Source organism: Sporobolomyces koalae, assembly GCF_050403365.1.
Source record: "Sporobolomyces koalae JCM15063 DNA, S_koalae_JCM15063T_v1_ctg15, whole genome shotgun sequence".
NCBI classification, from domain to species: domain Eukaryota; kingdom Fungi; phylum Basidiomycota; class Microbotryomycetes; order Sporidiobolales; family Sporidiobolaceae; genus Sporobolomyces; species Sporobolomyces koalae.
The window spans coordinates 186,628-213,457 of NW_027481756.1; the positions used below are offsets into that span (position 1 = coordinate 186,628).

A 26,830-nucleotide genomic window follows, 5' to 3' on the forward strand; every position below is an offset into this window, starting at 1 on the left:
ACGGCGTAGGTGAAATGGGACTTGTTTGCGTTTCATACAGCAGATCTGGCGCGGCCTGCAGAATCGCTACAGACGAGATGCGGTACAGTGGCGGCGATACGGTAGCGAGTTAATGGAAAGAGAGAGAGAGAGTCGAGAGTCGAGGCTGGAACGCTCGCGCTCTCCACCTGAGCGTGGCTTTGTCCGAAACCTTCGATCAAGACTACGATGAGTGCTGCCCACCAGCAAGTCCTCGACTTTCTCACAGCAGGCGATTACTACTCTGCGCACCAGAAAGCACGTACGACCGCGACTCGCTTGCTCGCTCCACCTCGTCGGGCCGCGCCTGTCTCTGCGACTTCGAACTCGACCCTCCCGTACGACAAGAAGGCTCAAGAGGCGGCTCAGGGACTGTGGGATGCTTCGAGGAGCTTGCTCGAGAAGGGTCAAGTCGGGAGTGGAGTTGATCTCGCCGTCATGTTGATCGACGACGTGTGGAAAGCACGCCAAGTCGGATGCGGCAAAGACGAACGCGGTACGCCTCCTACGTCTCTCATCCTCTTGGACCCGTAACAGAACGCAGCATTCTCGGCATCGTAGCGGGTCGCGGCATGCGTGCGGACTCGGGGAAATGACGATGGCTTCATGTACTGATTGTTTGCTTCCGTGATGACTCTGCAGACAAAATCATCCAGCTGATCGCTTTGACCGGACCTGCTGGAGCCTGGAGAAAAACCTTGACCGACGCAGTCTTTGCGCAAGTACCCGCGGTTTCATCCCGCCTGAAAAGCAGTAGCTGACGCTCCGTTTTCTCTTGTTCAGCTGGACCGCCAAGACGGGTTCTGGACCTGCTGGAGATGTCGAAATCCATCAGTATTTAGGCGAGACGCTGTACAAAGGTGAGCTCTTGGCGTTCCTAGTGGGTCCCGTAGCTGTTCGGAGCGCAGACTGACGGGCGATTCGCTGGCAGAACTCAACTATCACCAAGCGACTCTGCACCTCTTGGTGTGCCCAAGTCAAAGCGCTGCTCGAACACTCGCAGATGTTCTCTTTGACTGGAGCAAGCTCGACCCCGAAGGTCAAACCGCCGTCGGTCGATATGCCGCGCGCGGAACTCTTAGGTGAGTTTTGCCTCGCCCATTCGCTCGCTCACGATTTCCGACTAGTTGCTGATTGAGGTATGTTCTTCCAGTTACCTTGAATCGACTTTTATTCTCGCCGCCCGCACTTTCTTGTCCCACTTCCTCTCGCTCGCTCTCGCCGCATACCCTTCGCTTCTCGTCGTGCAATACCCTTACCCTCCTCCTGGTTCAGCCCTCGCAAGCTCGCCTTCTCCCCCAGCTGCCGACGAGCTCGTCATGACGAAACTGGCATCGCTCAATTTCCTCCAGCTCGCGATCCGTGCCGCTCAAGCGGGAGTTGGCGAAGCGGTCGACAAGCAGAAAGCGCCGAGTGGTGAGATGCGCGCTGTGCGAGGTCAAGGTACCAAGATCTGGCAAGGATTGGTGACAAGGTACGAGAAGCAAATCCCGTGGCTCAAACAGGGCGAACTCAAAGAGGTCAGTTTATTCCCGCTCCTCTCGGCTACACAGCTGGTCTCTCTGTCTTTTCGTATGATCCAACTAATCACTCGTTGACGATGACAGTCGATCGCGGCACTCGGAGAGATCTACTTTGGTATCAAACCGGCGCGACAGGGCAACCCGCTCATGGACATGATGGCCAACATGTTTGGTGGTGGCGGAGGAGGAGGCGGATTGCCTGCTCTAGGAAGGTAGTTCAGACATGTATCAGTACTCGGCATGTGCCTATACTTTTCTCACCGACCAACTTTGTACGAATGCCTGTCGAGAGCTCGTGAGCAGCATCAAGAGGCTGTCGAAATCGTTCATATGCAAAGGCCCTCGTTCGAGCGTTTTGACCTCTCAGAGAACGATACTGGCGCGTTTTGGGCTTCAATCGGCAAAGCGAAAGCATCGTCAGAAGACCAAATCTGGGTGGAATCGCCTGTTCGGCGGTCCGCCATGCCTGTCCAATTCACCGGCCCCGGCGGTCCGGAGTTATTCCAGGCTACCTCGTGAATGTACATCGAACCCCCATCGAAACGATCATCTATCACGATTATTTTCGAGTCGGCCCAGCCAACGAGCCGATGCAAATTTGGCAGCCGAAATACTTGGCGATCATTCCTCCACACCAGCAGGGATCGACTCTACGAGCCCTCTTCCCGTTTTACGACTGGCACGTTCGTATCGGACCGCTCGCAGCAGGCATCTACCTTGTCGGTCAGCCCTGGCCGCGCGATTTTGCGAGAAGAGAGGGTGGTCGTGGTGGTGGTGGCGAACGAGGAGGCGGAGCAGCTGACGGATCCAGGTCGATCGGCTGGTCAACAGCCCTCCCGTGACAAACTAATCAAAGCGAGCAGTCGGATAAAACGACTTGTCCGGTGGACCGAAGTTGTCGCCCTTGATTAGTTTGTCATGAGAGGGCTGTTGACCAGCCGATCGATCGACCTCCGCCAGCTGCTCCACCCCCTCCTCAGCCACTATCATCCTCTCTTCTCGCAAAATCATGCGGCCCTGGCTGACCGACAAGGTAGATGCCTGCTGCGAGCGGTCCGATACGGACGTGCCAGTCGTAAAACGGGAAGAGGGCTCGTAGAGTGGATCCCGGCTGGTGTGGAGGAAACATCGCCAGGTATTGCGGTTGCCAATTCTGCATCGGATCGTTGGCGGGGCCGACTCGAAAAATCCTGTGATCTCGATTACAACTCCGAAGACATTCATGAGGTGACCCAGTACGACCTGTCGCATCGCCCGCGTGTGCTCGTCAGAACATCTCGTACTGCAAACCGAGCGGGCGCGGCTCGCCGGACAAGCGATTCCACTCAAAGTCAGCCTTCCGTTGCTCCTCCCGTGTTGTCGTTCCGGGCGTGAACCGCAGCATGGTCGTCCGGAAGGCTGTGACGTTGCCAGGGGCGTTCCCCCCTGTACACGGCCTGAAGAGCCTCTCGACGTTGATCCAGCGGTAACGTTTCGACAAATCGAATACCTGAAAATTACGTTAACGTAGTCAGCATCGTTTATGGAATATGTAGCGCAAGAACGTGCGGAAAGGGCATACCTTGCTGGAGTTCCGTCAGGGCTCGAACTCGAATATCATTGTCCTCTGTGGGCGTGTTTCGAGTTGTGTACGATGCACATGTCGGAAGACGAGATAAGAACAGATTGTCAGTCACGTGTTCCGATGATGAGACAGGCCTGGATATAAGTCTCGATGAAACCCGACAGGTGTGAGACAAACAGTTGCATTGCCAACTCACCCGTCGACCATCGCGGAAGCGAGAGCGTGTCTTGCGCGCCAGGTTCGCTCTCGCCTCCGAGCACAGCTTGACCTTGCGCAGTCGAGCGAGACCCGCTCGGGACAGGACGAGGGGAGCTTGCGGGAGTCGGGATTTCGGCTTCATCTGTCAACGCGCGCACTACTGTCTGCTCGGTGGCGAGGCTGCGGCCGATCACGCCAGGGCGAGACTGAGATAGAGGGGGAGGGGGCGGCGATGGCGGGAGAGGAGCTCTGGACACGGGGAGTTCCGCAACCGCTTGAACCGGGGTCGACGGCGGCGATGGGGATGGCGAGGGCGTCGGAGACCAATTCGGCGTCTCGAGCGAGTCGAGCGAGAGTTCCCCGGCTCCAGCCGGAAACTGGTACATCGAGCGGTCATCTGATGACATGGTGATGAGCCGGGACCGCTTGACAGCGAAAAATGTGGGCGATCAGAACTCAGTGCGCTCTGCACAGCGATGGGACTGCCCTAGAATCGCTCAAGGGTGGAATTGAGGTGCGGGAGCTCTGAGAGGGCAGATGGTGAAGAGCGACGCGCTCAGGCGCGACCAGGCGAGAAACTCCGAGCATTCCGCCCGGGTCATCTCACGTCATTCCTCGACACTTGTCTACACCACGATGACTTCCTTGCATTCGAACCCAGAAGGTGGACTCCCGGTCGCTATCGAACGTGTCTTTGGAACGCTGTTCACTGTTGCGATCATCGGGTTGTCGTGCGCGTCGCCATTGGAGCGATATGACCTCAGTACAGTGAGTCCCTTTTGGTTAGGTCTCATTGTTGCTTATCCGAGGCGCTCAGACTGTACATGCCCCCCTAGAACACCAAGTTGATTGACCTCGCAAGAGCATCCGGGGCGGTGCTTGTGCAATCGCTTTCGTCACACCTCAACATCGTGTGCGTTCGTGTATGGTCTGCTTTATTCGCCTCAGAAATCCTGTAGCTGACGACGCAGCTATTGAGATAGGGTCTTCCTCTTTGACGAGATGGATTTATACAGTGCTGCCCAAGTCACTATCCAGAACAAGCTTGGATTCGTTCCGGGCGCGAGGTCTGCGAGGATCTCAGCTATGGTCTGTTCAGCTTCTAATGGCTCACAAAGCACCCATCTGACGTTCCCATCTCTGCTCCTGATGTCCAGGACTGGCCGCGTCCAAGGAATTGGCACCCTCGAGACTCGCTTTCAAACTTCGTGCCTAACGAGTATCGAATTTACCTCGATACTCGTTACGACCCATACAGCAACCAGTTCTCGCCCGAAACGATCCTCTCTAATTCAGCCCTGCCCGCGAACGCTCGTCCGGAGACTTCGCCAGAACATACTCGTGGAGCGACTCAGTCTCCTGCTTGACTCTCTGTCTTACCCAAACTTCCTTCAAAATCTGTTCTGTTCTCGGGCGTATCACCTAGTACACAGCTTCTGTCAAAGAGCTCGAAAGGAGAAGTGGTCCAAAGGCGCGCGTGCGCCACAAGCTTGCTCGATCCAGGCGGGGATTTTCTAGTGTAGCTTTACATTTTGGATATCATGAAAAAGTGCTTGTGAAACGCCATACACCAATAGCTCCTGCAGGAACAATTCGGCGGTTAGAGCGAGCGATGATTGCGAGTCCGAGGATTTCCCTCAGTAATTTGTGATATGCAAGTCTCATTTCTAGACTAATCTGGCTCTACACGCTGATCACATGGCGATAGTATCAGTCGCTTGAATCCGGCGTTGCTGATCCTGAAGCGACTGGAGTCTTGGAAGAGTTGGACATGTCGTCGTTCTCGCTGCTCTGCTTCTGCCATAATTCTGAAAAAGCATACTCGAAACTTCGGTTCAGAACTCCTGGGACCGGCGATGCGATCAGACGGAAAGCGACTTACGAGCATAAACCCCGTCTTTAGCTAAGAGATCGGCATGCGAACCAAACTCGGCAATCACGCCTTCGTCAAGTACGTAAATCACATCACAGTCGGCGATGGTCGATAAGCGATGCGCGATTGACAGCGTCGTCCGACCCTTTGACTGACGCGAGCAGGCAAGCACGTTAGCCTACGAGCACGAAAGAAGCAAGAGAACGATCCTCACGAGCTCGCGAAGTCGATTCTGGATCGCTCGCTCGTTGTGGGTATCGAGAGCAGAGGCTGTAAAGGCAGCAATAAGTAATCGCAAATTCGCCACCAACCATCAAGTAGAGCACGTACTGGCTTCGTCAAGGAGCAAAACTGACAGTTGAGAAGATTCGTCAGCAACCAAGTCTTGTGGATCACAGCGGTAAAGAGAAAGGTTCACTTGGCGGATTCTTGAGGATAGTCCTTGCAATCGCGACTCGTTGTTTCTCTCCACCGCTCAACCTCATGCCCCGTTCTCCCACCCTCGTCTCGTACTGATCAGGGAACGACATAATCTTGTCGTGCATCGAACTGTCCTTGGCGGCTTGAATGACGTCCTCCATCGAGATCTCGCCCCCAGGTTTGTTCAACCGACCAATGCCTCCATATGCAATGTTGTATCTTGCCGTTTCGTTGAACAGTACTGGGTCTACGGCAAAGAGAGTACAAGATGTCAGATTCTGCTACGAGAGAACGGAAATCTTGGGGCAATCTCACCTTGTGGAACCAGGCCAATGTTGAAGCGAAGACTCTGTTGTGTCAAGTCCCGGATCTCGTGCCCATTGATGTAAATGTTTCCTCCTGTCGGCTCGTAGAACCGATAGAGGAGCCTCATGACCGTACTCTTGCCACCTCCAGAAGCTCCAACGAGCGCGACCGATTGCCCTTGAGCAACTTTGAACGAGATTCCACGCAAGACGTCTTTCTTTTGGTCGTACGAGAACGTGACGTCCTTGAACTCGATCTCTCCGCCTTGTCCTAAGTCGGGATTGATCTCGAGGTCGACCGCGCTGGGCTTGTCGACAATGTCCTTGTCTTCCGATAGCAACGTCATGAGTTGCTCGGTGTCGACGAGCGACTGCATGGTTTGACGGTAGAGAGACGCGATCCGGTTCAAGGGTGAGTACAGCTGGTTCAGGTACGAGATGAAGGTGACTGTCGTGACAAAAGGACCGGAACTGTCAGTATGCTTGAGAAAGCATCTCTCTCTGCTAGGCTTACCGTAGTTTCCAATGTCCATCTCTCCGGTCACGACGCGATGTGCGAGAATGAAAGAACAGACCAGTAGTCCGAACGCCTGGTTGATACGTCGTGGAACAATCAGTCCGGAATGTTCATGCGGGACAAAGGAAAAGTCTCGAAACACTGACCGAGATCCCATTCTGGAGCAAGCTCAAGCTGTTCCAAGCAGAGTAGACCCTCCAGTAATTCTTCTGGTACCGTCTCAAAGCTTCTTTCAACCTTCGTTTCTCGAACGACTCTGATGTCGTCGTCTTGACCGTTTCAAAGTTGAACAGAGTGTCGGTTTTGATTTCTGCGATACCACGATGGGCGAGTCACAAAGGTGTTTTGATGAAGCACGAGCGAGAGATGGTCAGACTCACGATGCATGAATTGCGATTCGTCTCGCAGGGATCGGTAAAGCTTGGTTCGACTCTCTGCGAGCGTCACCGAAGCACCAACACTGCAACAGAATAAAAGTGAGCGAACTGAAACCCGCAGGCTCGACCAAATGTGAGCAACCTACTATACGATCGAAACGAGAGTGACGACTGCAACGATCGTAGCCCCGTACCGGACGGACAGAACGACAACCGCCACTGGTAGATCGACGAGAACGGGGATAAAGTCGAACAGCAACAACTCGAAGAACTGCGCACAGAAATAGGACGTTTGTCAGATCCGGTCGAGAAGAGGCGACGAGATGCCGACAGATTGCTCACATCGTTGATCGCGTCGGTACGACCCAAGATGCGCAGCAATTCTCCGGTTCGTCGACGCTGGTGGTAGCTCAAGCTCAAGCTACGAGATGTCCAGAAGACGGTCAGATCGCCTAGAGAAACCCGCGAGGAAAAACAGGAACTACAAACTTGAGCAATGTGTCAAACGCCATCATGGACATTTCGAGCTCCGAATACTGACTGATTGGCAACCACAAGAAGCGATACTGTCAGACGCAACATCAGCATAGCACTATGGTAGCCAGACATGGGGAAGGGGTCAAGCTTACAAGCATAGAATTCGAGTCTTGCAGAAACGAGAGCGCAACGTAGATCGCCAAGTTCCCATATGGCGCGCGTCCGTTGCTGAGATCACTGATAATACGTCCAAAGAAGATTGGCGCAGCGACGTTGAAGTACCTCCGCGCGATCATCAGCGAGAAGCATACGACAGCGATTACTTGCAACGAAAGTGATTTGGAAGGCCACAGGTAAGGGAAGAGTGTCTTGACGCGGGTGAACAGCGTCAGGATGGACAGCGATTTGGGATCGTCTGGTCGATTACTGGGCGGCTTGGTCGACCGCAGAGGAGAAGCAGACGGGGCAGCTGAGGGGATAGACGAGTAGCCATTCGGTGCGCTCGCAGACAGAAGAGAGGTTCGCTCGTCAGCAGATCCTGCTGGAGTCGCGTAGGTCGAACGGTACAGGATAGGCGTTTGAGCCAGGAACAGGAGAGTGTACACGAGGATTCGAAACGCCAGGATCGCGACGTGGACGTAAGGTAGGATGCGATCCTGCTCGCGCAACACGTCGTCCTTGGCAAGGATCTGAGCGTACACAGCCAACACGGCAATGTCGAGGGCAAAACCGACGATGACGACAAGTCGAGGGTAATATCGGGGCAGGTTTGTTTCGGCGGCTTCTTCGGTCTTCTTCTTGCTCGCAAGCTTGGTCTCGAACGCGAGACCCATGCCTAGGATACAGAATGCCCCGAGTCCTCCGGCAGAGTAGTACACAATGTTGGCATATAATGGAAATGTTGGGGTATATTGGGACTTGACGAGCGTTGCGACCACTGTTGATAATGGGCACTCAGCTTGAGTCTGCTCGACTATTGAGCATATTTAACATACCCTGAGCGACTCCATCGGCGAAATAAGTCATGGCAACGACCCCCATCAAACCGAAAACCAACCCGGTTCGCATTGTTGTCGACCGGACCACGACGGGCGTCACTTGTTCCTCGACTTGATCCTGTGTTGTTGTGGATGCTGTCGGTTTGGATGCTTCTGGCTCTGCTCCAAAGAGCCCCTCTTCCTCTTGCCACCCCTGCGACTGGATCCGGTCCATCATGTCGAGAAAAGCCTTGACGAGCCATCGCAGAAAGACGATCCCTAGAAGAGCAGACGGTAGCGCCAGTCGGAGGTCTGCAAGAGCTTCATACAGCGGTGTCGGCTGCGTCATTTCTTCGAGCGCGAGCGGGCGGTGCAATTAGAAAAGCAAGCGACTGCGATTTTGTCAAGGCGGAGGATGACGCTGTCGTAGATTGATCCTCCTGATCCTACTATCCCTCTACGCGACAGTCAAGGTAGAAGGCGATTGAGAGTGAGAGCGATGGCGAAGCGTACGCGCGTTCTTCCGATCGCTCGAGTTTCGCGAGTCACACTGTGACTCGACGAGCGCTGTGTACCTATGGGCCTCGCAGTCGCCTCGACTTTGCTTTTGCCGCGCAGCAACGACAGCACGCCCTATCGTAACATAGAGGGCTCGCCAGTCCGGCGATCACTCTCAACGCTTGCACCGCCCCCAATCGAATGTCTGATCTCGCTTGTGCAACACTCGTTCTGTCCATTCAAAAGTCAGAGGAGCCTTCACGATACTTAATCACTCCGAGGAGCCAAGCCATCATCGACCTCTGTCTGTGATCGACGCTGATTGGCCCAGGGGTATGAGTTGAGGAATCCCGATTCCGTCAGTTCGCAGCTCGCAGCTCGCAGCTTATTGCTCGTCGGAATGACTCGATCCATCACACATCAAGCCTCACGAATAATGATTTACCGCGTCTCGAGCCCTCCGGTGAGCGACATTCTCGATTGACCTTTTTCCCTTGACGGACGCCGGATCAACCGGTGCTTACCGTTGATCCCGATCATTGCAGCTTCACGATGCCATCGATCTTTGCATACTTCGCTCGCATCAAGTGGGTTACGTTGTCTGCAGTCTGTCGTCCGAGTGTTCATGAGAGAATAGCGGACGCTTGGTTCGCGTGGTGCTCCATCCAGGTATGCTCCCCTCCAGTGCCGCTCGCAAGCATCACCGCATGTCCGATAATCCAACGAAACATTTCCCTCGAGGAAGGAACGGTTCGAGAAAACACCGCACGCCCTGAAGAGCCAAATGACCTCTAAGGTTTGCAATATCGCTCCTCTCTAAATCGCACTTCTGCGGGTATTGCGCCGTGGGGAAATAGCGTTCATCACCGCGGTTCGACGACTTTTGAATGATGGAGTCCGCTAAATACCTCTGCTGTTGTGAGATACCAGTCAATTGTGGACGGACAGGTCGTGCACAGGTCCCGATCTTTGCCGAAATAGCTTGCATACTCTCGATTAGCGATTCCGCAAAGAGATTGAAGATGAAACGAACTGTCAGAATTCGAGTGTTTCCATCAACGCACGTGAGAGGCTCAGAGAGTACTTTCCAAATTCAATGAGTCACGTACGGCGCGCCGAGATGCGAAATGCGCGCAGGACTTACTTTCTCTCGAAATCCATTCTCCGACTTTCGGTTTTCGACCAGCCATGCCTTCGATGAAGTACCTGTCTACCCGTGGAGGAGACGAGCGTCTCTCGTTTGAACAGGTACGTCTCGAGCAAGTTCGCAAACCCGCATCGGCGAAGCCGTTTCGCTGCGACTTGAGGCGATTCCAACTCGCACCGGTGTCTGGCGGCTGGGAGATGGTGCGCGACAGCTGGTGGCAGATAGGACATCAGGGCAGCAGCAGTTCAAACATGAACAGGGCCAGCGAATTGCGGACGATGGAATCTGCCCCTCCCGGCGGTTCGCATGTATTCACTCGCTTTCGCCCGCAATCGGAGGAGACGACCTGCGAGCTCGAGCAAGGAACGTACATGGAGCAAAGGAGAGCTCGAAGGGCTTAGTCGGACTGAAGACAGGCGGGAAAGGTTGCGACTACGGATCGTCAGCTGACCTTGCGCTCGTCATCCTGAGATAGGCCGTTCTGCGCGGTCTCGCTCCCAACGGTGGACTGTACATTCCTGCCCACCTCCCTCATCTCCCCGAGAACTGGCAACAAGATTGGGCCAAGCTCTCCTTCACCGAACTCGCGCTCGAACTCTACTCGCTGTTCATCCCTCAACGCGAGATCCCGCGCGACGACCTGAAAGACTTGATCGACCGATCCTACGCAACTTTCCGTCACGAGCAGATCGCACCTTTGCACCGCACTGGCGAGAAGGAGTTCATCCTCGAACTCTTCCACGGTCCGACGTTTGCTTTCAAGGATGTCGCCCTCCAGTTCCTCGGCAACCTGTTTGAGTACTTCCTCAAGAGGAGGAACGAGGGCAAGGAGGACAGCCAGCGAGAGCGACTTACCGTTGTCGGCGCTACTTCGGGCGACACTGGATCGTGCGTTCTGCATGTTCCAACAAATGCGGCACTTCTTTCGCTGAACGAGTCTCTGTCTCTTTTCGTCTGACAGGGCGGCTATCTACGGTCTGCGATCGAAGCAGGACATCTCGATTTTCATCCTTCACCCCAAGGGACGAGTCTCGCCCATTCAGGAGGCCCAAATGACGACCGTGCCCGACGAGAACGTGTTCAACTTGGCCGTCGAGGGAACTTTCGACGACTGCCAAGTGAGTATTGCGATCGCGCTCTCGTTCCGGCCAAGATCTGACGCACGACTTTTTCCTTCGCTTTGCCAGGACATTGTCAAGCTCCTGTTCAACGACAACGAGTTCAACTCGACTTACCACCTCGGAGCGGTCAACTCGATCAACTGGGCGCGTATCCTCGCGCAGACTGTGTACTACTTCTCGGCATACTTCCAGGTCCAGCACGACATCCCTTACGACGTGCTCGAGCCCAAGATTCAGTTCGCGGTCCCGACTGGCAACTTTGGAGACATTCTCGCAGGTTACTACGCGAAGCACCTCGGCCTCCCCGTCGACAAACTCGTCATCGCGACGAACGCGAACGACATCCTCGCGCGGTTCTGGAAGACGGGTCGTTACGAGAAGGCCGATTCGGGTGAACCCGAGGAGTACAGCGACGACGAGGACGACACGGACCCGCTCGCCGTCCCGCACCACCACAACCGGTACCCGAGCTTGACCGAAGACGAGGCGTTCCAACAGGAACAACAGGCGCGCCAGACGCTCCCGGTCGAAGGTTCGTCTGACGGCAAACAGGCGACGGCACAATCGTCGTCTGCGACTGCGAACGGTGTCAAGGGTGCCGCGAAGGGTTCCGTCGCCGAGACGCTCTCGCCCGCGATGGACATCTTGGTCTCGTCGAACTTTGAACGACTCTTGTTCTACCTCGCGCTCGAGGGAACGACGGCGGGAGCGGTCGCTGCCGACGGAGAAGTCGACGGTGGACAAGCTGCTCGAGTCCGAATGGCGGCCGAGAACGTCAAGGTGTGGATGGACACGCTCAAGACGGAACACAAGGTCAAGGTGCCACGAGCGTGTCTTGCGGCTGCTCGAAGGGATTTCATCGCCGACCGCGCTTCAGACGAAGAGGTGAGAGCAATTTTTGTCCTGTTCCTTTCTCGGAAGCAGACGACTGACAGTCCAAACCTCACAGACGACCGAGACGATCCAGAAGTACTTTACAAAGAAGGACCAGTACGGCTCTTATGTTGCCGACCCGCACACGGCGGTTGGACTGAGCGTTGCAAACCACGTTGCCAAGACCAAGTAAGAGTCCTGGACACCTCTCTCTCTCCCCGAGCTCGCGACTGACGGCCCGCACCCGTTGCAGCTCTCCGAACGCGATCCAGATCGTGCTCGCGACTGCGCACCCGGCCAAGTTTGACCAAGCGGTGTCGGCGGCGCTCGGATCGGAACCTGCGTTCAACTTCAAGCGCGACGTGTTACCGAAAGAGTTTGAAGGATTGCTCGACAAACCTCGTCGCGTGCTCGAATGCAAGAACGATCCCGAAGCGGTCAAGAAAATCGTCAAGGAACAAGTCGCGAAACTCGTTGGAGACGTCAAGCCGGTACGAGGTGCGAACGGTGCGAGCGTGTAAAGGCAGTAAGGGAGAAACACGTGCATTTCTTTCTCTTGTCTCTCCGTTTTCCTTTCTTTTCTAGTCGTGTCTCGATGCCCGTTCTCGGCCTTGTCTAAAATATTGTCATGCTCGAAGTTTGCATCCGAGTCTCGAGCGAGAGGAGAGAGGATTGGAGACATTACCCGTTTGTATTGTAATGGGGCTATTGAATAAGAGAACCATCATTAGTGAAAGTCGGAACTGCCGTTGCGCTGTCCTCCACACTCGACCCTCCGAATCCCCATACCTCGAACCGATCTCCCAACATGAGCGAAGTGTGAGTCTCGTTGATGCATATTCGAATGCGCTGGGAGGTCCCACGTTGGGACTTGCGTCGCCCAAGCGCGAGATCGCCACGGATGAACTGACGCATCGTCGTACGCACCGGAATCCCTCGACAGTGTCTTCTCCGAAGGATGCCCCGTGAGTCCCTCGGCTCGTACTCGCATGCAGTACCAAGCTGCAGGTCTGACCCTCCTGACCACCGATGTCGTGTGTAGATCTACGCGCCGTTCTTTGGCGCCATGTGAGTGACGCTTCAAGTTGCCCCCTTGCTCGTTCTCCCTGGTCACGCGCGAACCCTGCCTTGGCGCACGAGTCAAGCCTGACGATTCTGGACGTACTGACTCGCTTACGGGGCTGCTCACAGGGGTTGCACTGCCGCGATCGTCTTCACGTGTGAGCTACCTGACCCCTCTGATCCTCCTGTCCGCTGTGCTCTCTTACCGTGGACACTTGACTGACTCTCCTGCAACATCCCCGCTCGCCCCCTCTTGCACCGGTTTATCAATTCGCGCCACGTTTGGTTCCGACCACGTTTGTAAACGCGCTCACGCCGCCTCTTTCCTCCATGTTCGCAAATTTCGTACAAACCAGGCATCGGAGCATCGTATGGAACGTCTAAATCTGGTGTCGGAATCTCGGCGATGGGTGTCCTTCGACCGGACCTCATGATGAAGTGTATCGTCCCAGTCGTCATGGCTGGTATCATTGCCGTACGTCTGTCTCCTCACGTGCTTCGCCGCTGTATGTCTCTTGACCCATATTCGATCATCATTGTTTTGTAGATCTATGGATTGGTCGTGTCGGTTTTGATCTCGGGAGACCTCAAGTCCCCGATGCCGCTCTACACTGGGTTCATTCAACTCGGTGCAGGACTCTCGGTCGGACTTGCAGGTCTCTCGGCAGGGTTCGCGATTGGAATTGTCGGTGATGCTGGTGTTCGAGGTGTTGCTCAACAGGTATGCATTATTCCCTCGCAACAAAACAGAATGTTGCAAAGAAACTGATTCTCATGTTTACAGTCGCGAGTCTTTGTCGGAATGGTAAACACACCACCGTTTCTCAACTCTCGGATATTCAAGCTGACGAACGTGGACTCTTCTTTGTTTTTACCAGATCCTCATCCTCATTTTCGCGTAAGCCCGCTCGTCTCTTCGGAGCTGATAGCGGACCCATCTGATCTTGACTTGCTGTATGCTCTATAGCGAGGTTCTCGGACTCTACGGACTCATTGTTGCCCTCATCCTCAACACCCGAGCATCCGACACCCCCGGAGTACGCTTTCCTTTCTCCCCCTCCTTCTCGGTCTTCTCCTCCCTGCCAGAGTCCCTGACCCCTTGCTCCATCATTCTGTCTGTTCCCTACAGTGCTAAGCTAGGGAAATCGTTTTTTCTCGTCGCCAACAAAGCGGTCTTGTACCAAACACTCCCCCATCCCTGACCACCTATCGAGACATCATTTCCCCCCTCTCACTTCAACCCTCGTACGTTTCCTTTCGAAGTGATTCAATCTGTGCACTTTTTACTCTCTGCTCTCGTTTTTCTTCGTTTCGTTTCCAGTTCGGTCCTTTTGCTCAATTTGCCTTGATCCTGCAAAGTTTTCATTCTCTTGCCATTCTCGCCTTTCTCCTTTTGCAAAGCAAATGTGAGAACAACCAAAATCTAGACGTATCTCTTTTCGTGTGGCTTGACCTTTTGTGCAAACCTTTCCCGCTCTCTACCGAGTTTGCTCACAGGAAAGGGCCGCGACTAAAGATTCATCAAAGAGATTGATCTTTCCTCGCCTTCTCTCCCAAGGTTTGTCGTCTTGTAGAGGAGACGGAGGGTTCCATGCTTCTTCTTCTTTTCGTCGTTATGCAAGTGTCCAAAAGGTTCATGAAGGGAAGAGGAAAGGAAAAGAAAGTGGTTTTGGTAAGATTCAATCTTTTTGTGCTGTTTACAACAACAAACAACAACCGAGTTTTTGTTTTCAAAAAATATTGGGAAGAAAAGAACAAAGAAAAGAGAAAGGTAAAAACAACAAGTTTTATCAATCCAAAAGAAAAAGGAAACCTCTTGATTTACCCCAGCTGGAGAGAGAGAGAGAGAGAGTTTTCAACTCGCGCTCAATCTAGGACTGGGTTTGAACCGTTCCTTGTCTTCCCTCCTCGAAGAAGAAGTGCTTGGTCCCTGTTTCTTCCCTCCTCCTCCTTTCCCATTGACCGACGCCGACAAAGGATCAATTATGATTGAATTCGCTTCAACCAATGCGACGTGAGAAGCACTCCCGATAGGGTTGTTGCTATTACTGCTGCTGCTGTTACTGCTGTTGCTGCTGCTGGTAGATCTCCTCCTTGATCTCTTGAGCAAGAATGAAGGTGATGATGGGAACGATTTCGTCGAATCGATCGTGCTCGAATGCCGTGGGTTCGATCTCGGACAAGGGTGTTTGAATTCTTGATCATCCTGTACAGTCGACGACGTGGTGGTCGAGGAATTCAGTGAAGGACTATCTGTTGTCGGTATTTTCGAACCATTGACAGAGTCTGTAGTAACTATCGGAGATGTCGTATGTGAAGAGGAAGACGTCGACATCGAGACGTCTTTCAATGGTGAAGAAGCGAATGGAGATCGAAGAGGAGGGGGAGGAGGGATAGAAGGAGAAGCGTCTATAGACATCGTTGCATGGTTCGAGCTGTTGGTCGTCGATCGAGTGTCGGTGGAAGACGATGTAGGTCGTCTTGGTGAGTTTGTCGTCGAATGAGAAGTTCGATCAGATGCAGAAGATGTCGTTGGAGGAGAAGACGACGCGTTCGAGGATGAAGACCCGTTTGCGGGAGGAGGTGGTGGTTGCGAGTCCGTACTCGAAAGGTCGACAAACAGTTCCGGTTCTGGCAAAGGTGCGGTCGACAATCGATATTGAGGATGAGACTTGACCAACGACGTATAGTAGTGTGCCAGAACGGATCCCGAAGTCTGCAGAGAGAACAACAATGAGACCCTTTGTCAGTTCCGAGATGAAAGATTATGGGGAGGGGAAAAAGCTTACAGTGAGTCTCCAATCAATCGCTTCGCAGAATTCTTTCTCCAACAGGTTCATCTCGACGATACTGACTCCTCCAACCCTCGAGTACCGGCCGTTTGTGCAAAATGCATCACTGAGCGCTTTGCTCCCGACACTCACGGCGGCGATGATGAATCGATGTACAGTCAATGATGAGATTGTAAACGTGTTCATTCTCGCACACACTGGAAGAAGGTGAAAAAGGAGGGTTAATCCGATCTTGCTCGAAAATAGCGATACGATGGGAGGGGGACATACCTTTGTCGACATAAGGGAGGAGGATCAACAGGCAACACGGTTCGACATTCGTGTACCGCGCAATCCTCAACAAGTAGTCTCTCACTCCTATCGAAGGGGGCGCCCGCGAATGAAACCTCGTGAGCGAAGTCGGAGTCAACGGAATGCGGTCGTTGTGTTCGATCAATCGATCCAACATGGAAGCTGGAGATCCGAACTCGAGTCAGCGAACTCGTGACTTGTTGCATTGTAGGGTCAAAAGGGATCGGTAACTGTACCTATCAGGGCGATGAGGTCTTCGACGGGACAATGTTCAAACAGTTGCGGAACTTGTTTGACTCCATCGGGTCCGATCACGGTCGGTACAATGATTGGACCTTCTGCTCTCCGTCTTGGTGGAGGAAGTGGGTTTGGAGGAGGTCGAGAACCCGAGTCGTCGTGATTGCGGTCGTTCGCGACGAGTCTCGAAGGTCCCGGTACCGCCTGCGCATCGGTCGGATCAAAGTTTGCTCGAGTGGTTTGACCGAAGGATCCAGGGTTGAGCGAGGACTGGGTCGGTGGTGGTTGCTGATGATGCGGATGAGGAGTGGTCGTCGCCATGTCGCCACGAGAGAGAACCCTATCGCCTAGTCACGGTGCATCGGTCGTCTTCCAGAATCTCCTACTATCGTATCAGCGCTAGTTCCTGAATGAGCGTCGGTTTCCGAGAGCGAAGAATCCGAAAAGTGGAGGAGTTCCAGACTGACAGAACGCGATTTCAAGGCTAATGCCTGGAACGTGCCAAAATTCTCTTCTCCGCTGTTCTTCGGACCGAACACGGTATACCCTGAGAGTGAGAAAAGAGAAAGGGAAAGAGTTACACGGCAACTATGCGAGATCGAAAAACACAAAAAAAACAAATGGAATCCCCCCAAAATCCACAGCACCTATTTTGGTTGGCTCCTCGGAAGGGGGGCCGAGTGCAGGTAAGTTTGGAGGGAACCACGCAGAAGCTCAAAAAAGATTCTAGTAGTTCTCGGGCAATTCGTACTCGGCTCCTCGTCGAACCGATCCCCATCCTAGAAAAAATCACAAATCAGCGTCAGCACTGAGAAAGACCCTGTTCTGGAAGCGGGACGACTCACCAATCAACCTCCAGTGCTTATCAATCCTTCGAGACAACGCGACCTTCTCTCCCAACTCGGTCGCGGCCGGAGTGTTCAACAAGATCTTGGCGAGATCAGCTTTGACACTGACGACTCGACCTCCTTCAGAAGTCGAACCAATGTTGACCATGAGGATCTCGTTCTTGGCCAGTTTCGACACTTTCGTTTGCTTCTTGTCGTCCGACTTGACTCCCAACAATCGTCGCAACAGGAAGTAACTGATCTCGATCTCGGTGTAGATCGATGGCAACGTTCCTTTCGTACCGAGCACTTGTCCGACCAATCGATCTCCTCGAGTCAATTGGGGGTCAATCACTAAACCGCAACCGCCAATAAAACTTCAGCGTCATATATCGAGGAACGAGCAGAGAAGAGAAAAAAAAAGAAGAAAACGTACAAGTTCCGACTCCGATCAGTCCTCCCGGAACCGCAAACTGGAGTTCGTTCTTCTCGGCCAACAACGACACGATCTTTGACCGGATCGGCTTGCACGCGATCCGACCTTCGGAGTCCTTCGACACGACTCCAGGTCGAACTTCGATCTCTTGTCCCAACTACAATGAAACGAGCTCGCGTCAAGTTCCGCGACCATTGGGGGAAAAGGAATTGAAAGTACCTTGAGAACACCCTTGAGGAGGGATCCTCCTGCAACTCCTCCTTTCAACTCCATCACTTCGGCACCAGGCTTGTTGACATCGAACGATCGAATGACGATCAATTTCGGTGCAGTCTGGAAGTCTCGCACGGGAACCGGGATCTTGGTACAGATGTATTCGACGAGCGCGTCAATGTTGTAACGCAGTTGAGCCGAGATGGGCACGATCGGCGCGTTGTCCGCGACGGTACCCTTGACAAACTGGAGGATCTGCGAGTGGTGCTCTTCGGCTTGTTGTTCTCGGATGAGATCGACTTTGTTCTGTTGGGCACGGAAAAACAACGCGTCAAGACGATGCGAGGGGTTTACGAAAGGAAGCTGACGTACTTGGAGGACGAGGATGTGTTTGAGCTTCATGATCTCGATCGCAGCGAGATGCTCGGACGTTTGCGGTTGCGGGCACGTCTCGTTCGCAGCGATGAGGAGCAAAGCGGCGTCCATGACGGCGGCACCGTTGAGCATGGTGGCCATGAGAATGTCGTGACCGGGGCAATCGACGAACGAGACGTGACGGAGGAGGGTCATCGTACCACCGCAGCCGGGCACGAGGCAGGGAGGGTGGTCCTCCTTGTCGGACGAGTACGACTTGTACGAACCGGGACGCTCGCATGCCGGGTTCTGGCAGCGGTAGATCTTGGCGTTCGCGTATCCGAGTTTGATGGTAATGTTGCGCTCGAGCTCGTTCTTGAATCGAACCGTGTGGACTCCCGAGATGGCCTTGACCGTTTGCGACTTGCCGTGACTGGACACGAGGGAACACACAGAGAGAGGCAGAGAAACGAGTCAGAACGTCGTACTGCACGAGTGTCGTATACTGTTGTCCCGAGACTCACGCTACGTGTCCAATCGTACCTGCAGGCCAGAATCGAGGGGTACCCCACGTTAGAACGGTGCATTCGAGATGAAGGAAGCGAGCGAGATCGTACCAATGTTGATCGTCGCCTGCTTCGAGATGACTTCGGGCGAGAGGGCGTGCAGCTGGGACAGGTCGACGTCGACCTCCTGCACAAGTGCGAGCTGTTTGAGCTGCGAGGTGACCTGCTGGACTGCCGGGGTCGAGGTCTCTTCTTGCTCGTCCTCGTCGTCGCTCTCGCCGCTGTGCGAGCGAGGAGGCGGGTGCGACTGCGACAGAGGGGAAGGTGCGGCCATGCTGTGCTTCGAGACGGGCTGGACAGAGGCTCGGGGACTGGGGAACAGCTCGACGAGGCCCGCTCAGCGATTATTGAACTGCAGTCAATTTCTGAGACGAGGGTCTCACCCGCTCTCTGTCACCATGAAATTCCATCATATGCGCGTGCATAATCGCTACAGATTCGTATGAGACTCTGCCCTGTTGCCCGAGCACGAGTGAGCGCCGAGAAACAGGCTCGTTGACGACCGACGATCGTCACGCTTCTGCACCGTGTTCTCGTGCACTCTCTGCGACTCGCACGCGCCTGCACATTGCACGCGTGAACTCGACTATCGGATCGCCGCAGTCTCGACCGTGAGCGAACGCGCGAGCAAGTCACCGTCGCCGGCAGTCGTCCCATCCGTGCGCGCGAGACGATGCCGCTATGGACCTCACATGCTCCCGCGTCGACCGTCCCGGGGATCGCAACCCCAGCAAGATCGAGCTCTTCCGGGTCGGACGCGGATTTGACCGCTCCAGCAGGCGGTCGTCCTGCATCGCACCGCCCCCACTTGGACCGCTCGACTTCGACCGCGACCGCAACGTCCAGCTCGTCAACCCGAGTGCTCCCAACCTTGTCCAAGCTGTCCATCTCGGACGACGATCCGTGGCAGGATGGATCAGACGACGAGGCACCGACCACATTCACCATCGCACCCGCTTCCCCATCCTCTCGCTCGCCCCGAGTCGCGCCCTCTCGCCCTCCCGCCCCTCCACCTCCAGCTCCAGCTCGCGCCAACAGCTGGTTCCAGACTCTCACTTCGCCCTTCTCGTCCTCGTCATCTCCAACGGCGCCCGTCCCTCCTGCCCCGGTCCCTCCCGCATCCAAATCGATCCTCCGCAGACAGCCGTCCGCGCAAGACGTTGCGAATGCACTCTCGCCCACCATCTCGGGTGCGAGCATGCGCAAACTCGATCCTGAACCAGGAGTTGCACCCGGTCCTCGCCTAACCTCGAGTACACCTGCGACTGTGCCGGAACAAGATCCTCAAGACAGCGCGTTTGTCGCAATGACTCGGGAACAGCTCAAGCAGAGCATTCGACCTCAGGTGTCGCAACTCGTACGAGGTGAGTCCCATTCCGTTTTTTGGCTCGAGGAACGTCTCCTGACGCTACTCCCATGTCAAAAGATCCTACGACTGTCTTGCCTCGGTTGAGGAGAGAGTGGTTCTCTCCGGTACGGGCTTGTCCTGCAGACTCGAATTCTGGCGATCCTGCACCACTCGAATCACGAAGCGCTTCGATCGATTCGAACGCGTTCTCTCTCGACGGTCACGATCCCGACCTGCACGACCAACCGAGTGACCGTGCGCGGCGAGCAGCGACAGATAATGAAGACGACGAGAACGACGATGAGGATTCGTTGGCTGCAAAAGGTTACGTCTCGTTGAACGCTCGAGCGATCTCGTCATCGACGTTCAAACCCATCACCGACTACCACCTCGAGTACAACAACTCGGATAACCATGTCGTAGACGGGGCTGGAGGCGATCGCAGAGCTAGCAGTACTGCGAAACGGAAAGGGTCGAGATCGAAGAGCGGAAGCGAAGCAAAGGAAACTGAAGAAGCTGCAAGAGACCAACGCAGGCGGAAAAAGTTTCTCAACGTCCTGCAAGGGATTCAAGATGAACAAGTCGAAGTCGATGATCATGATCCTGAAGATCAGGAAGCTTTGGGTACAGAAGGAGAAACCGATCTCGGTGAACTGCGCAAGTTGAGTTGGGGAGGGATCCCTGAACGGCTGAGACCGATCGTGTGGATGCTCCTACTTGTACGTTAAAATTCTCGAATGCGGTGAATACGGAACTCCTCGACTAATTCCTCTTGCTTGGTCACAGGGATATTTGCCAAGTCCGTTTTCGAGGAGGGCGTCGACGCTGCAGAGGAAACGACAAGAGTACCAAGACGCGGTCGAACTCGCGTTCGCGCGAGGCGAGAAAGGGTTGGACGGACCGATCTGGCACCAGATCAAGATTGACGTGCCCCGAACCCGTCCTGGCGTTAAACTGTGGATGGTCGAATCGACTCAACGCAGTCTCGAACGGATCCTGTACGTGTGGGCGATCCGACATCCGGCGAGTGGGTACGTGCAAGGGATCAACGACCTCGTTTGTCCGTTCTTCCAAGTGTTTCTCTCTCTCTACATCGGTAAACTCTGCTTCTCCTTCATTCACTCGCTGTTGTTGAAAAGCTTCTGACTGTCTTCTCTCGAGGGGCTGGGATGTGTAGATTCCGATCCAGAAGAGTTTGATCCTTCGTTGCTCGATCCCGAAGTCGTCTCTGCGTTGGAAGCCGACTCGTTCTGGTGCCTGTCGAAACTGTTGGACGGGATTCAAGACAACTACATCTTTGCTCAACCGGGAATTACGCGAGCGGTCAAGAAGATGGAATCACTCTGCAATCGGGTCGATGGTCAGTCTTCTCTCTTGCCCGCTTAGAAGAGAAAGGAGAAACACTGAGGCATATCGTTCCATTAAGCACGATTGGCGAAACACTTGCAAGCGGAAGGAGTCGAGTTTATCCAGTTTGCATTCCGATGGATGAACTGTCTCTTGATGCGAGAATTGTCGGTCAAGAACATTGTCCGCATGTGGGACACGTACCTGGCCGAAGGAGGAGACGCGTTCTCTGAATTCCACTTGTACGTGTGTTTGAGTTTCTTGGTCAAATGGTCGGAACAATTGCGAACGATGGACTTTCAGGTGAGCCCCTTTTTCTTGTTTTCTCCGCTGGTTCCAAGACGGATTTCTCCTGATCAAAAGGAGAGTGGGATCGTTGGTTACAGAGCATCATCATGTTTTTACAATCGCTTCCGACTCGAGATTGGAAGGATTCGAATACCGAGTTGCTCTTGAGTGAAGCGTTCATGTGGAGTCGGACATTCGAGGCCAGGTGAGAAAACTGCTGCAAGAACGTTTTTCGAGCTCCTTTTTGCTGTTGTTCCATCATCATTGTTGTAATTCCCCCTCAACGATATCGTTCCAGAATGGTTTCCTGTTGTTTGGAACAGTGAGGATTCCGCAAATCGCCTGAATTCACTGCAAGGCCAAAGCGTCTTTCATATTCCTTTCGATTTCGTGGCTCTGATAGACTCATGACGTGCATGCAGTCCAGTATACAACAATACAACGTCATCATGTAAAGCATCAGCCTGCCGGCGAAAACAAGGATATTCGGCGGAACGATTCGACAAACGCGAACCTAGAATCTCCACCGTCTCCTTCAACAGCACGCTCCTGGACGCACGAACGAGCAAGTACGAGCGATGTGAGTGACCAGATTGTCCAACAAACGAGCGCCATTCAAAGCGTGGATCAGGCGGGACCCCCTCATCATCATCGACCACATCCGAAACCTAACGCGTTTCCCGGACCCGCCTCAAACGAGCTCGCGCAGACCTGCTGACCCCGACCCTCGTTTGTGACAGGGCGCCTTCAATGCTCGACTACCACTCGGACTGTTCGACGTTCGCGCTATCGATCTCACCACTGTCGACCAACAATCCCGCGTCTCTCAAACTCGCGGTTGGGTCTTACAACGAACACCGTACTCCAACGACCACCTCTTCCGCCGTTCCTGGATCGTCTTCGGATGCAACCGGATTGGGACAAAGTGGGGGCGGGAACAACCACTTGACGATTGTCGCACTCGATCCAACCTACCTCGACCTCGAAGACGATCTCGAAGACGATCACGAACTCGCGTTGAGGTCTCGAACGAACGGGACTCGTGTACAAGCTGGAAGCGCGTTTCAACCGATCGCGAGAGCTTCGTTGTTGTACCCTCCAAGTTCGGTCCAGTTTGCACCGGCGAGACTGAGCGCGAGTCTTGCAGCAGGCTCTTCTTCTGGATCAGGCGCAGGAGGGGAAGGTCATCGAGAAGTCGTTGCAACGAGTTCAGAGTGTTTGAGATTGTGGGACCTCGTGACAGAGGACGAAAGTAGCGCAACGGGAGGAGGGTACGTCGGGGGATCAGGTACGAGCCTCCCTCGGAGTCGACTCGTCAGTCGTGCGACACTGCAAAACGTAACGTTATTCTCGTCTCGTTCCCCTCCCAACCCGGTGGTTGAAACTGAACCAAGAGTCGAGAGGTCTCCTTCAACCGTTCAGTCGAAAGCAGATTACTCGGCCCCTTTAACGAGCTTCTCGTGGTCAATGCTCGAACCGACCCATATCGTCACGTCTTCCATCGACACCGTGAGCGCTCAAACCTCGGTCCATATTCTCAATACGCTGTGTCGTTGCTGACCCTCCTGGTTTCCAGACTTGCACTGTATGGGACATTTCAACAGGTGCACCTGTTACTCAATTGATCGCGCACGATCGAGAAGTGTACGATGTCGCATGGTCTCCTGCATCCCGAGAAGTGTTTGCATCGGTTGGAGCCGACGGTTCAGTTCGAATGTTTGATCTCCGATCACTCGAACACTCGACGATCCTGTACGAAGCGGCACCTTCAGTACCTGCTTCAACTTCCGGTTCGAATTCGAAACGGAGTGGATCCGGTTCGGCAGGGTCTGGGTCGTCCCCTTCGACAACTCAACAACAACAACACGCAACAAATTCGGCTTCAAACTCGTCGACGAATTCTTCTTCTTCCTCGAATCCTTCACCGTTACTACGACTCGCGTTCTCTCCCACGAGTCCAAACTACCTCTCGGTCGTACATGCCGATAGTGGAGACGTGCAAATATTGGACACGAGATCCCCAGGGACTCCCGCGTTTGAAGTGAAAGGGCACAAACACAGTATCAACGGAATGGCTTGGGGGGGATCGACGATGCATACGTCTACGGGAGACAACAACGGTAGTAATGGTCCGGGTTGGTTGGCAACTGTCTGTCAGTCCGGGAAAAATCCCTCTTTTCACCTCTCTCTCTCCTCCCGTCTTTTTCTGACCTTTTGAAATTTATATGGGTTCGTCACAGCCGATGATTCGACCTTGTTGTTGTGGGATCTAACTACGGCACAACCGAACCCTCCTTCGACTTCGAGATCGGTACCTCAACAACCGAAAATCGTGTCTCAACCCAGTTTGGCATACACAGCTCCGAACGAGATCAACTCGGTTGCTTGGGGTGGTGGAGGAGAGTGGGTTGCGATTGGATGTGGCAAACTCGTACGGTGTCTCAAGTAAGTTTCCTTCTTTTTCTTTCTTTTCTTTCTTTGCCCGCAAAAAACACCCTCTCTTCCTCTCTCTGCTGGGTATGGGCTCATCTTCTTTTTCTTGACCATCTTGTAGGATTTGAGAGAGGAAAAACAAGTCATCCTGTTGGACGGGAGTGTCGCGAGAACTTGGGGGTTGGAGCTTGCAGACTGGATTTTTTGCCAATCTCATCGAGTTCTCCTTCGTTTGACCATCACAGTAACCGAGAAGAGAGAAAATAGAAGGAGAAGAACTGAACAAGATGAACTTTGAATAGCGAGTAAAAGCACACAACGAAAAAAGAGTGACATCAACCGGACAAACGAGAGAGAGAGAGAGCAAGGTACAAATACAGACAAGTGAAAGAAGATCGAGCACCTATGTACGACAGAAGTCTGAGCGTGAGCGAGGGAAGCACGACCAATGAGGAGTTATTCCCCGCGAGCAAAGCTATTCGTCCGCGTCTTCCCACATCTCTTCATCCTCTTGTCCATTCCCAGCTCGACCTGATTCATCATTTTCAGAATCACCGTCCCAAGGTTCGTCCCATTCGTGGGCCTCGGCAAGCGGTACTGCAATCCCTTGTTCTTCTGCGCGGGTGTACGCTTGTGCTAGTCGCTCGAGGAGATCCGAACGATTCGACAAGAGTTGTCGGACATGATCGACAGCTGTTGAAAACAAAATCGTTCATATCAGTTTCAAACACGCAATCGTCAACAAGAAACTGGTGCAACTCACTTTTGGAGAGGACGACCGCTTCACTTTTGGGTCCCGCTCGACCATCAATTTTCTCACCACCTACATTGATCCCTCCCAACAGAGCTCCGATCTTGGCTCCCCCCGCTTCAGCGGTATAGTTTGTTGCTGACTTGCCTCTCCCTTTCTTCTTCTTGCCTGAAGTCGCTGCACCCATCTCGGTCAACCTCAGGACCCGTTCTTCAAACTCTTGAACCGCTTCACGGAGGACTGGGACGACCGAGCACAACCCGTCGTAACCCTTCTTGATCGCGACTCGACGTTTCTGTTCCGAAGCGATGTGGTTTGCCTTCTTCTGTTCCACAGTCAACAGGGCAGGTTTCTCTGCTCCACCCGTATTTGGGAACGAGAGGGTCGAGGTCGAGGTTTCGTTCGAACGGGTTGAAGACGAGCGGTGGCGCGATCGAGCTAGTCGAGAACGGGTCGAATGAGGGATGCGAGGGATGTTGACAGGAGTCTCAAATGGGAAAGGTGAGACGGAAGCGAGTGTCGAATCGGCCGTCTCGGGATCGAGCGAGACGGGCGGAGGAGGAACGGGGGCTCTCGTCAAAGATCCTCGGGGTCTCGAAGCTTTTGCACTCGAAGCTTTGGCTGTTGGAGCAGCTTTACGCTTGGCTGTGACTGGTGCCGCGGTCTTTGCGGAAGCAGGTGCTTCAAATTCAAAAGGTAGAGGGGGTAACGAGGCCAAAGTCGCGGCAGCTTGCGACGAGCTCGAACGGCGATTCGAGTGCGGAATAGGAACCTCCATCGGAGGCGATACTTTGTCATCATGCGAGGACGATAGTGAAGGACCGGGTTCCGGAGGCGAGAATCGAGGCTGAGCAGTTTCACGAGTGATGGCGGCGTTGATGGTTTTCCCATAAGCGTAACCGGCTCTTCTCTCCGCTTCCAACATCATCGCGATAGTATCTTCCCTCTTCTCCATGTCTTGTCGATCTTGAGATCCTGCATCCTCTCCCGAACTCTTTCTCCTTTTGGGAGGACTCGGACTCGAGTCTCGCACGTCCTGACTCCTGGGCATAGTCTGACTCTGCGCAATCCAGTTCTGCAACTCTTGAGCGTATTGCAGTTTGCGTTGCTTCACGAGGTCTGGATGCTCTTCCTGAAGTCCTCGTGGCGGGTTCGATGCGGACACCGAGGTCGAATGAACGAGTCGAGGCAGAGCAGGTGCGACAGGAGGCAGCGATTCTGGAAGTACGGTCTGGTGGTATGGGTGGTCCCGAGCATAATGGTGTTCGTAGGCAGGCAGTACAGTGTCGGCTCCACCATTCGGAATAGGCATGCGTCCATATCTTGTCCCTGGTTCCGCTGACCGATACCCACCTGAGTCTGATGGGACGTGTAGCTGCGTATAATTCGTAGAGTATCCAAACGAGGGTGGAGGAGGTACAGGCGGAGCCGCCGAGAACGAGTTCGATCTCGAAGGAGCTGACGTCGAGGCGAACGAGTCGAGGAAGGACGAGAAAGCCCTCGATTCGGACTCGTCCAGAAGCGCCATAGTCGGGCTTGACGATCGAGGTGCGAGCGAGACAGTCACGCTCGCCAGGCGATGAGAGTGGGGACGTCTCCGAAGTCGGGCCTTCTCTTCCGCGTCCTTGTCCGACGGTGCTGCGTCGTGTTAGTGCCGGATGTGGTCTTGCGTGCGCAGTGATCGATGTAATTGTTCAGGTGGAAATGATGGTGTTTTTGAGCGAGCGCTTCAAGCGAGTTGTGCGTGAAATACAGAATTCCTGCCAACCTATCCTGCTCGCTCCTGCCTGAGCTCGCATTGATCACTACATAAAGTACATTCGAGAGTCGGCAGGCGAACTAGTCCAGGACAGAGCAAGTGAGCCCCGACAACGTAATCAATCGTGCACGTGATCAACCCGGCCCGCCTTTGTGTCGAGCTCAATTCTCTGGGAGGACTATACGCAACAAGCCGACACTGACGACGACAACAATACCCATTGCCAACGCAGTCATCC

The 26,830-nt window shown here is 54.1% G+C and overlaps 11 protein-coding genes across 11 annotated transcripts; 6 read left to right on the forward strand and 5 right to left on the reverse strand.

Moving 5' to 3' along the window:
- Window positions 1-207: 207 nt before the first annotated feature.
- Window positions 208-1,757, forward strand: GET4 (the record flags this gene model as incomplete). The annotated part of the gene is made up of 6 exons (XM_076678568.1): window positions 208-514; window positions 661-736; window positions 802-878; window positions 950-1,100; window positions 1,172-1,538; window positions 1,626-1,757. 6 exons carry the CDS (start codon window positions 208-210, stop codon window positions 1,755-1,757), a joined length of 1,110 nt encoding a protein of 369 aa, XP_076534312.1.
- Window positions 1,758-2,872: 1,115 nt separating this feature from the next.
- Window positions 2,873-3,710, reverse strand: JCM15063_004576 (uncharacterized protein; the record flags this gene model as incomplete). Its single annotated transcript, XM_076678569.1, has 3 exons — window positions 2,873-3,030; window positions 3,103-3,147; window positions 3,218-3,710. The coding sequence occupies 3 exons, from the start codon at window positions 3,708-3,710 to the stop codon at window positions 2,873-2,875; spliced, it is 696 nt and encodes a 231-aa protein (XP_076534313.1).
- A 229-nt stretch (window positions 3,711-3,939) lies between these two features.
- JCM15063_004577 (uncharacterized protein) lies at window positions 3,940-4,670 on the forward strand (the record flags this gene model as incomplete). The annotated part of the gene is made up of 4 exons (XM_076678570.1): window positions 3,940-4,071; window positions 4,140-4,216; window positions 4,287-4,392; window positions 4,461-4,670. 4 exons carry the CDS (start codon window positions 3,940-3,942, stop codon window positions 4,668-4,670), a joined length of 525 nt encoding a protein of 174 aa, XP_076534314.1.
- A 343-nt stretch (window positions 4,671-5,013) lies between these two features.
- JCM15063_004578 (uncharacterized protein) lies at window positions 5,014-8,598 on the reverse strand (the record flags this gene model as incomplete). The annotated part of the gene is made up of 14 exons (XM_076678571.1): window positions 5,014-5,111; window positions 5,186-5,327; window positions 5,391-5,446; window positions 5,507-5,527; window positions 5,595-5,843; window positions 5,912-6,349; window positions 6,416-6,491; window positions 6,565-6,728; window positions 6,799-6,878; window positions 6,942-7,066; window positions 7,138-7,216; window positions 7,285-7,361; window positions 7,425-8,209; window positions 8,268-8,598. 14 exons carry the CDS (start codon window positions 8,596-8,598, stop codon window positions 5,014-5,016), a joined length of 2,721 nt encoding a protein of 906 aa, XP_076534315.1.
- Window positions 8,599-9,935: 1,337 nt separating this feature from the next.
- On the forward strand, window positions 9,936-12,409 carry THR4 (threonine synthase THR4; the record flags this gene model as incomplete). Its single annotated transcript, XM_076678572.1, has 6 exons — window positions 9,936-9,995; window positions 10,370-10,782; window positions 10,856-11,012; window positions 11,082-11,900; window positions 11,965-12,077; window positions 12,142-12,409. 6 exons carry the CDS (start codon window positions 9,936-9,938, stop codon window positions 12,407-12,409), a joined length of 1,830 nt encoding a protein of 609 aa, XP_076534316.1.
- A 287-nt stretch (window positions 12,410-12,696) lies between these two features.
- Window positions 12,697-14,085, forward strand: VMA3 (H(+)-transporting V0 sector ATPase subunit c; the record flags this gene model as incomplete). Its single annotated transcript, XM_076678573.1, has 10 exons — window positions 12,697-12,707; window positions 12,832-12,853; window positions 12,931-12,956; window positions 13,080-13,108; window positions 13,307-13,425; window positions 13,498-13,671; window positions 13,735-13,755; window positions 13,829-13,848; window positions 13,918-13,987; window positions 14,080-14,085. The coding sequence occupies 10 exons, from the start codon at window positions 12,697-12,699 to the stop codon at window positions 14,083-14,085; spliced, it is 498 nt and encodes a 165-aa protein (XP_076534317.1).
- Window positions 14,086-14,805: 720 nt separating this feature from the next.
- Window positions 14,806-16,591, reverse strand: JCM15063_004581 (cyclin family protein; the record flags this gene model as incomplete). Its single annotated transcript, XM_076678574.1, has 4 exons — window positions 14,806-15,666; window positions 15,740-15,939; window positions 16,013-16,195; window positions 16,270-16,591. The coding sequence occupies 4 exons, from the start codon at window positions 16,589-16,591 to the stop codon at window positions 14,806-14,808; spliced, it is 1,566 nt and encodes a 521-aa protein (XP_076534318.1).
- Window positions 16,592-16,996: 405 nt separating this feature from the next.
- On the reverse strand, window positions 16,997-18,940 carry GCD11 (translation initiation factor eIF2 subunit gamma; the record flags this gene model as incomplete). Its single annotated transcript, XM_076678575.1, has 7 exons — window positions 16,997-17,049; window positions 17,116-17,451; window positions 17,534-17,690; window positions 17,753-18,052; window positions 18,119-18,533; window positions 18,625-18,643; window positions 18,718-18,940. 7 exons carry the CDS (start codon window positions 18,938-18,940, stop codon window positions 16,997-16,999), a joined length of 1,503 nt encoding a protein of 500 aa, XP_076534319.1.
- Window positions 18,941-19,339: 399 nt separating this feature from the next.
- On the forward strand, window positions 19,340-21,858 carry JCM15063_004583 (uncharacterized protein; the record flags this gene model as incomplete). Its single annotated transcript, XM_076678576.1, has 6 exons — window positions 19,340-20,030; window positions 20,093-20,733; window positions 20,801-21,110; window positions 21,192-21,374; window positions 21,441-21,664; window positions 21,748-21,858. The coding sequence occupies 6 exons, from the start codon at window positions 19,340-19,342 to the stop codon at window positions 21,856-21,858; spliced, it is 2,160 nt and encodes a 719-aa protein (XP_076534320.1).
- A 541-nt stretch (window positions 21,859-22,399) lies between these two features.
- On the forward strand, window positions 22,400-24,098 carry JCM15063_004584 (uncharacterized protein; the record flags this gene model as incomplete). Its single annotated transcript, XM_076678577.1, has 4 exons — window positions 22,400-22,987; window positions 23,072-23,158; window positions 23,226-23,802; window positions 23,890-24,098. The coding sequence occupies 4 exons, from the start codon at window positions 22,400-22,402 to the stop codon at window positions 24,096-24,098; spliced, it is 1,461 nt and encodes a 486-aa protein (XP_076534321.1).
- A 459-nt stretch (window positions 24,099-24,557) lies between these two features.
- JCM15063_004585 (uncharacterized protein) lies at window positions 24,558-26,361 on the reverse strand (the record flags this gene model as incomplete). Its single annotated transcript, XM_076678578.1, has 2 exons — window positions 24,558-24,775; window positions 24,846-26,361. The coding sequence occupies 2 exons, from the start codon at window positions 26,359-26,361 to the stop codon at window positions 24,558-24,560; spliced, it is 1,734 nt and encodes a 577-aa protein (XP_076534322.1).
- Between the last annotated feature and the right edge of the window lie 469 nt (window positions 26,362-26,830).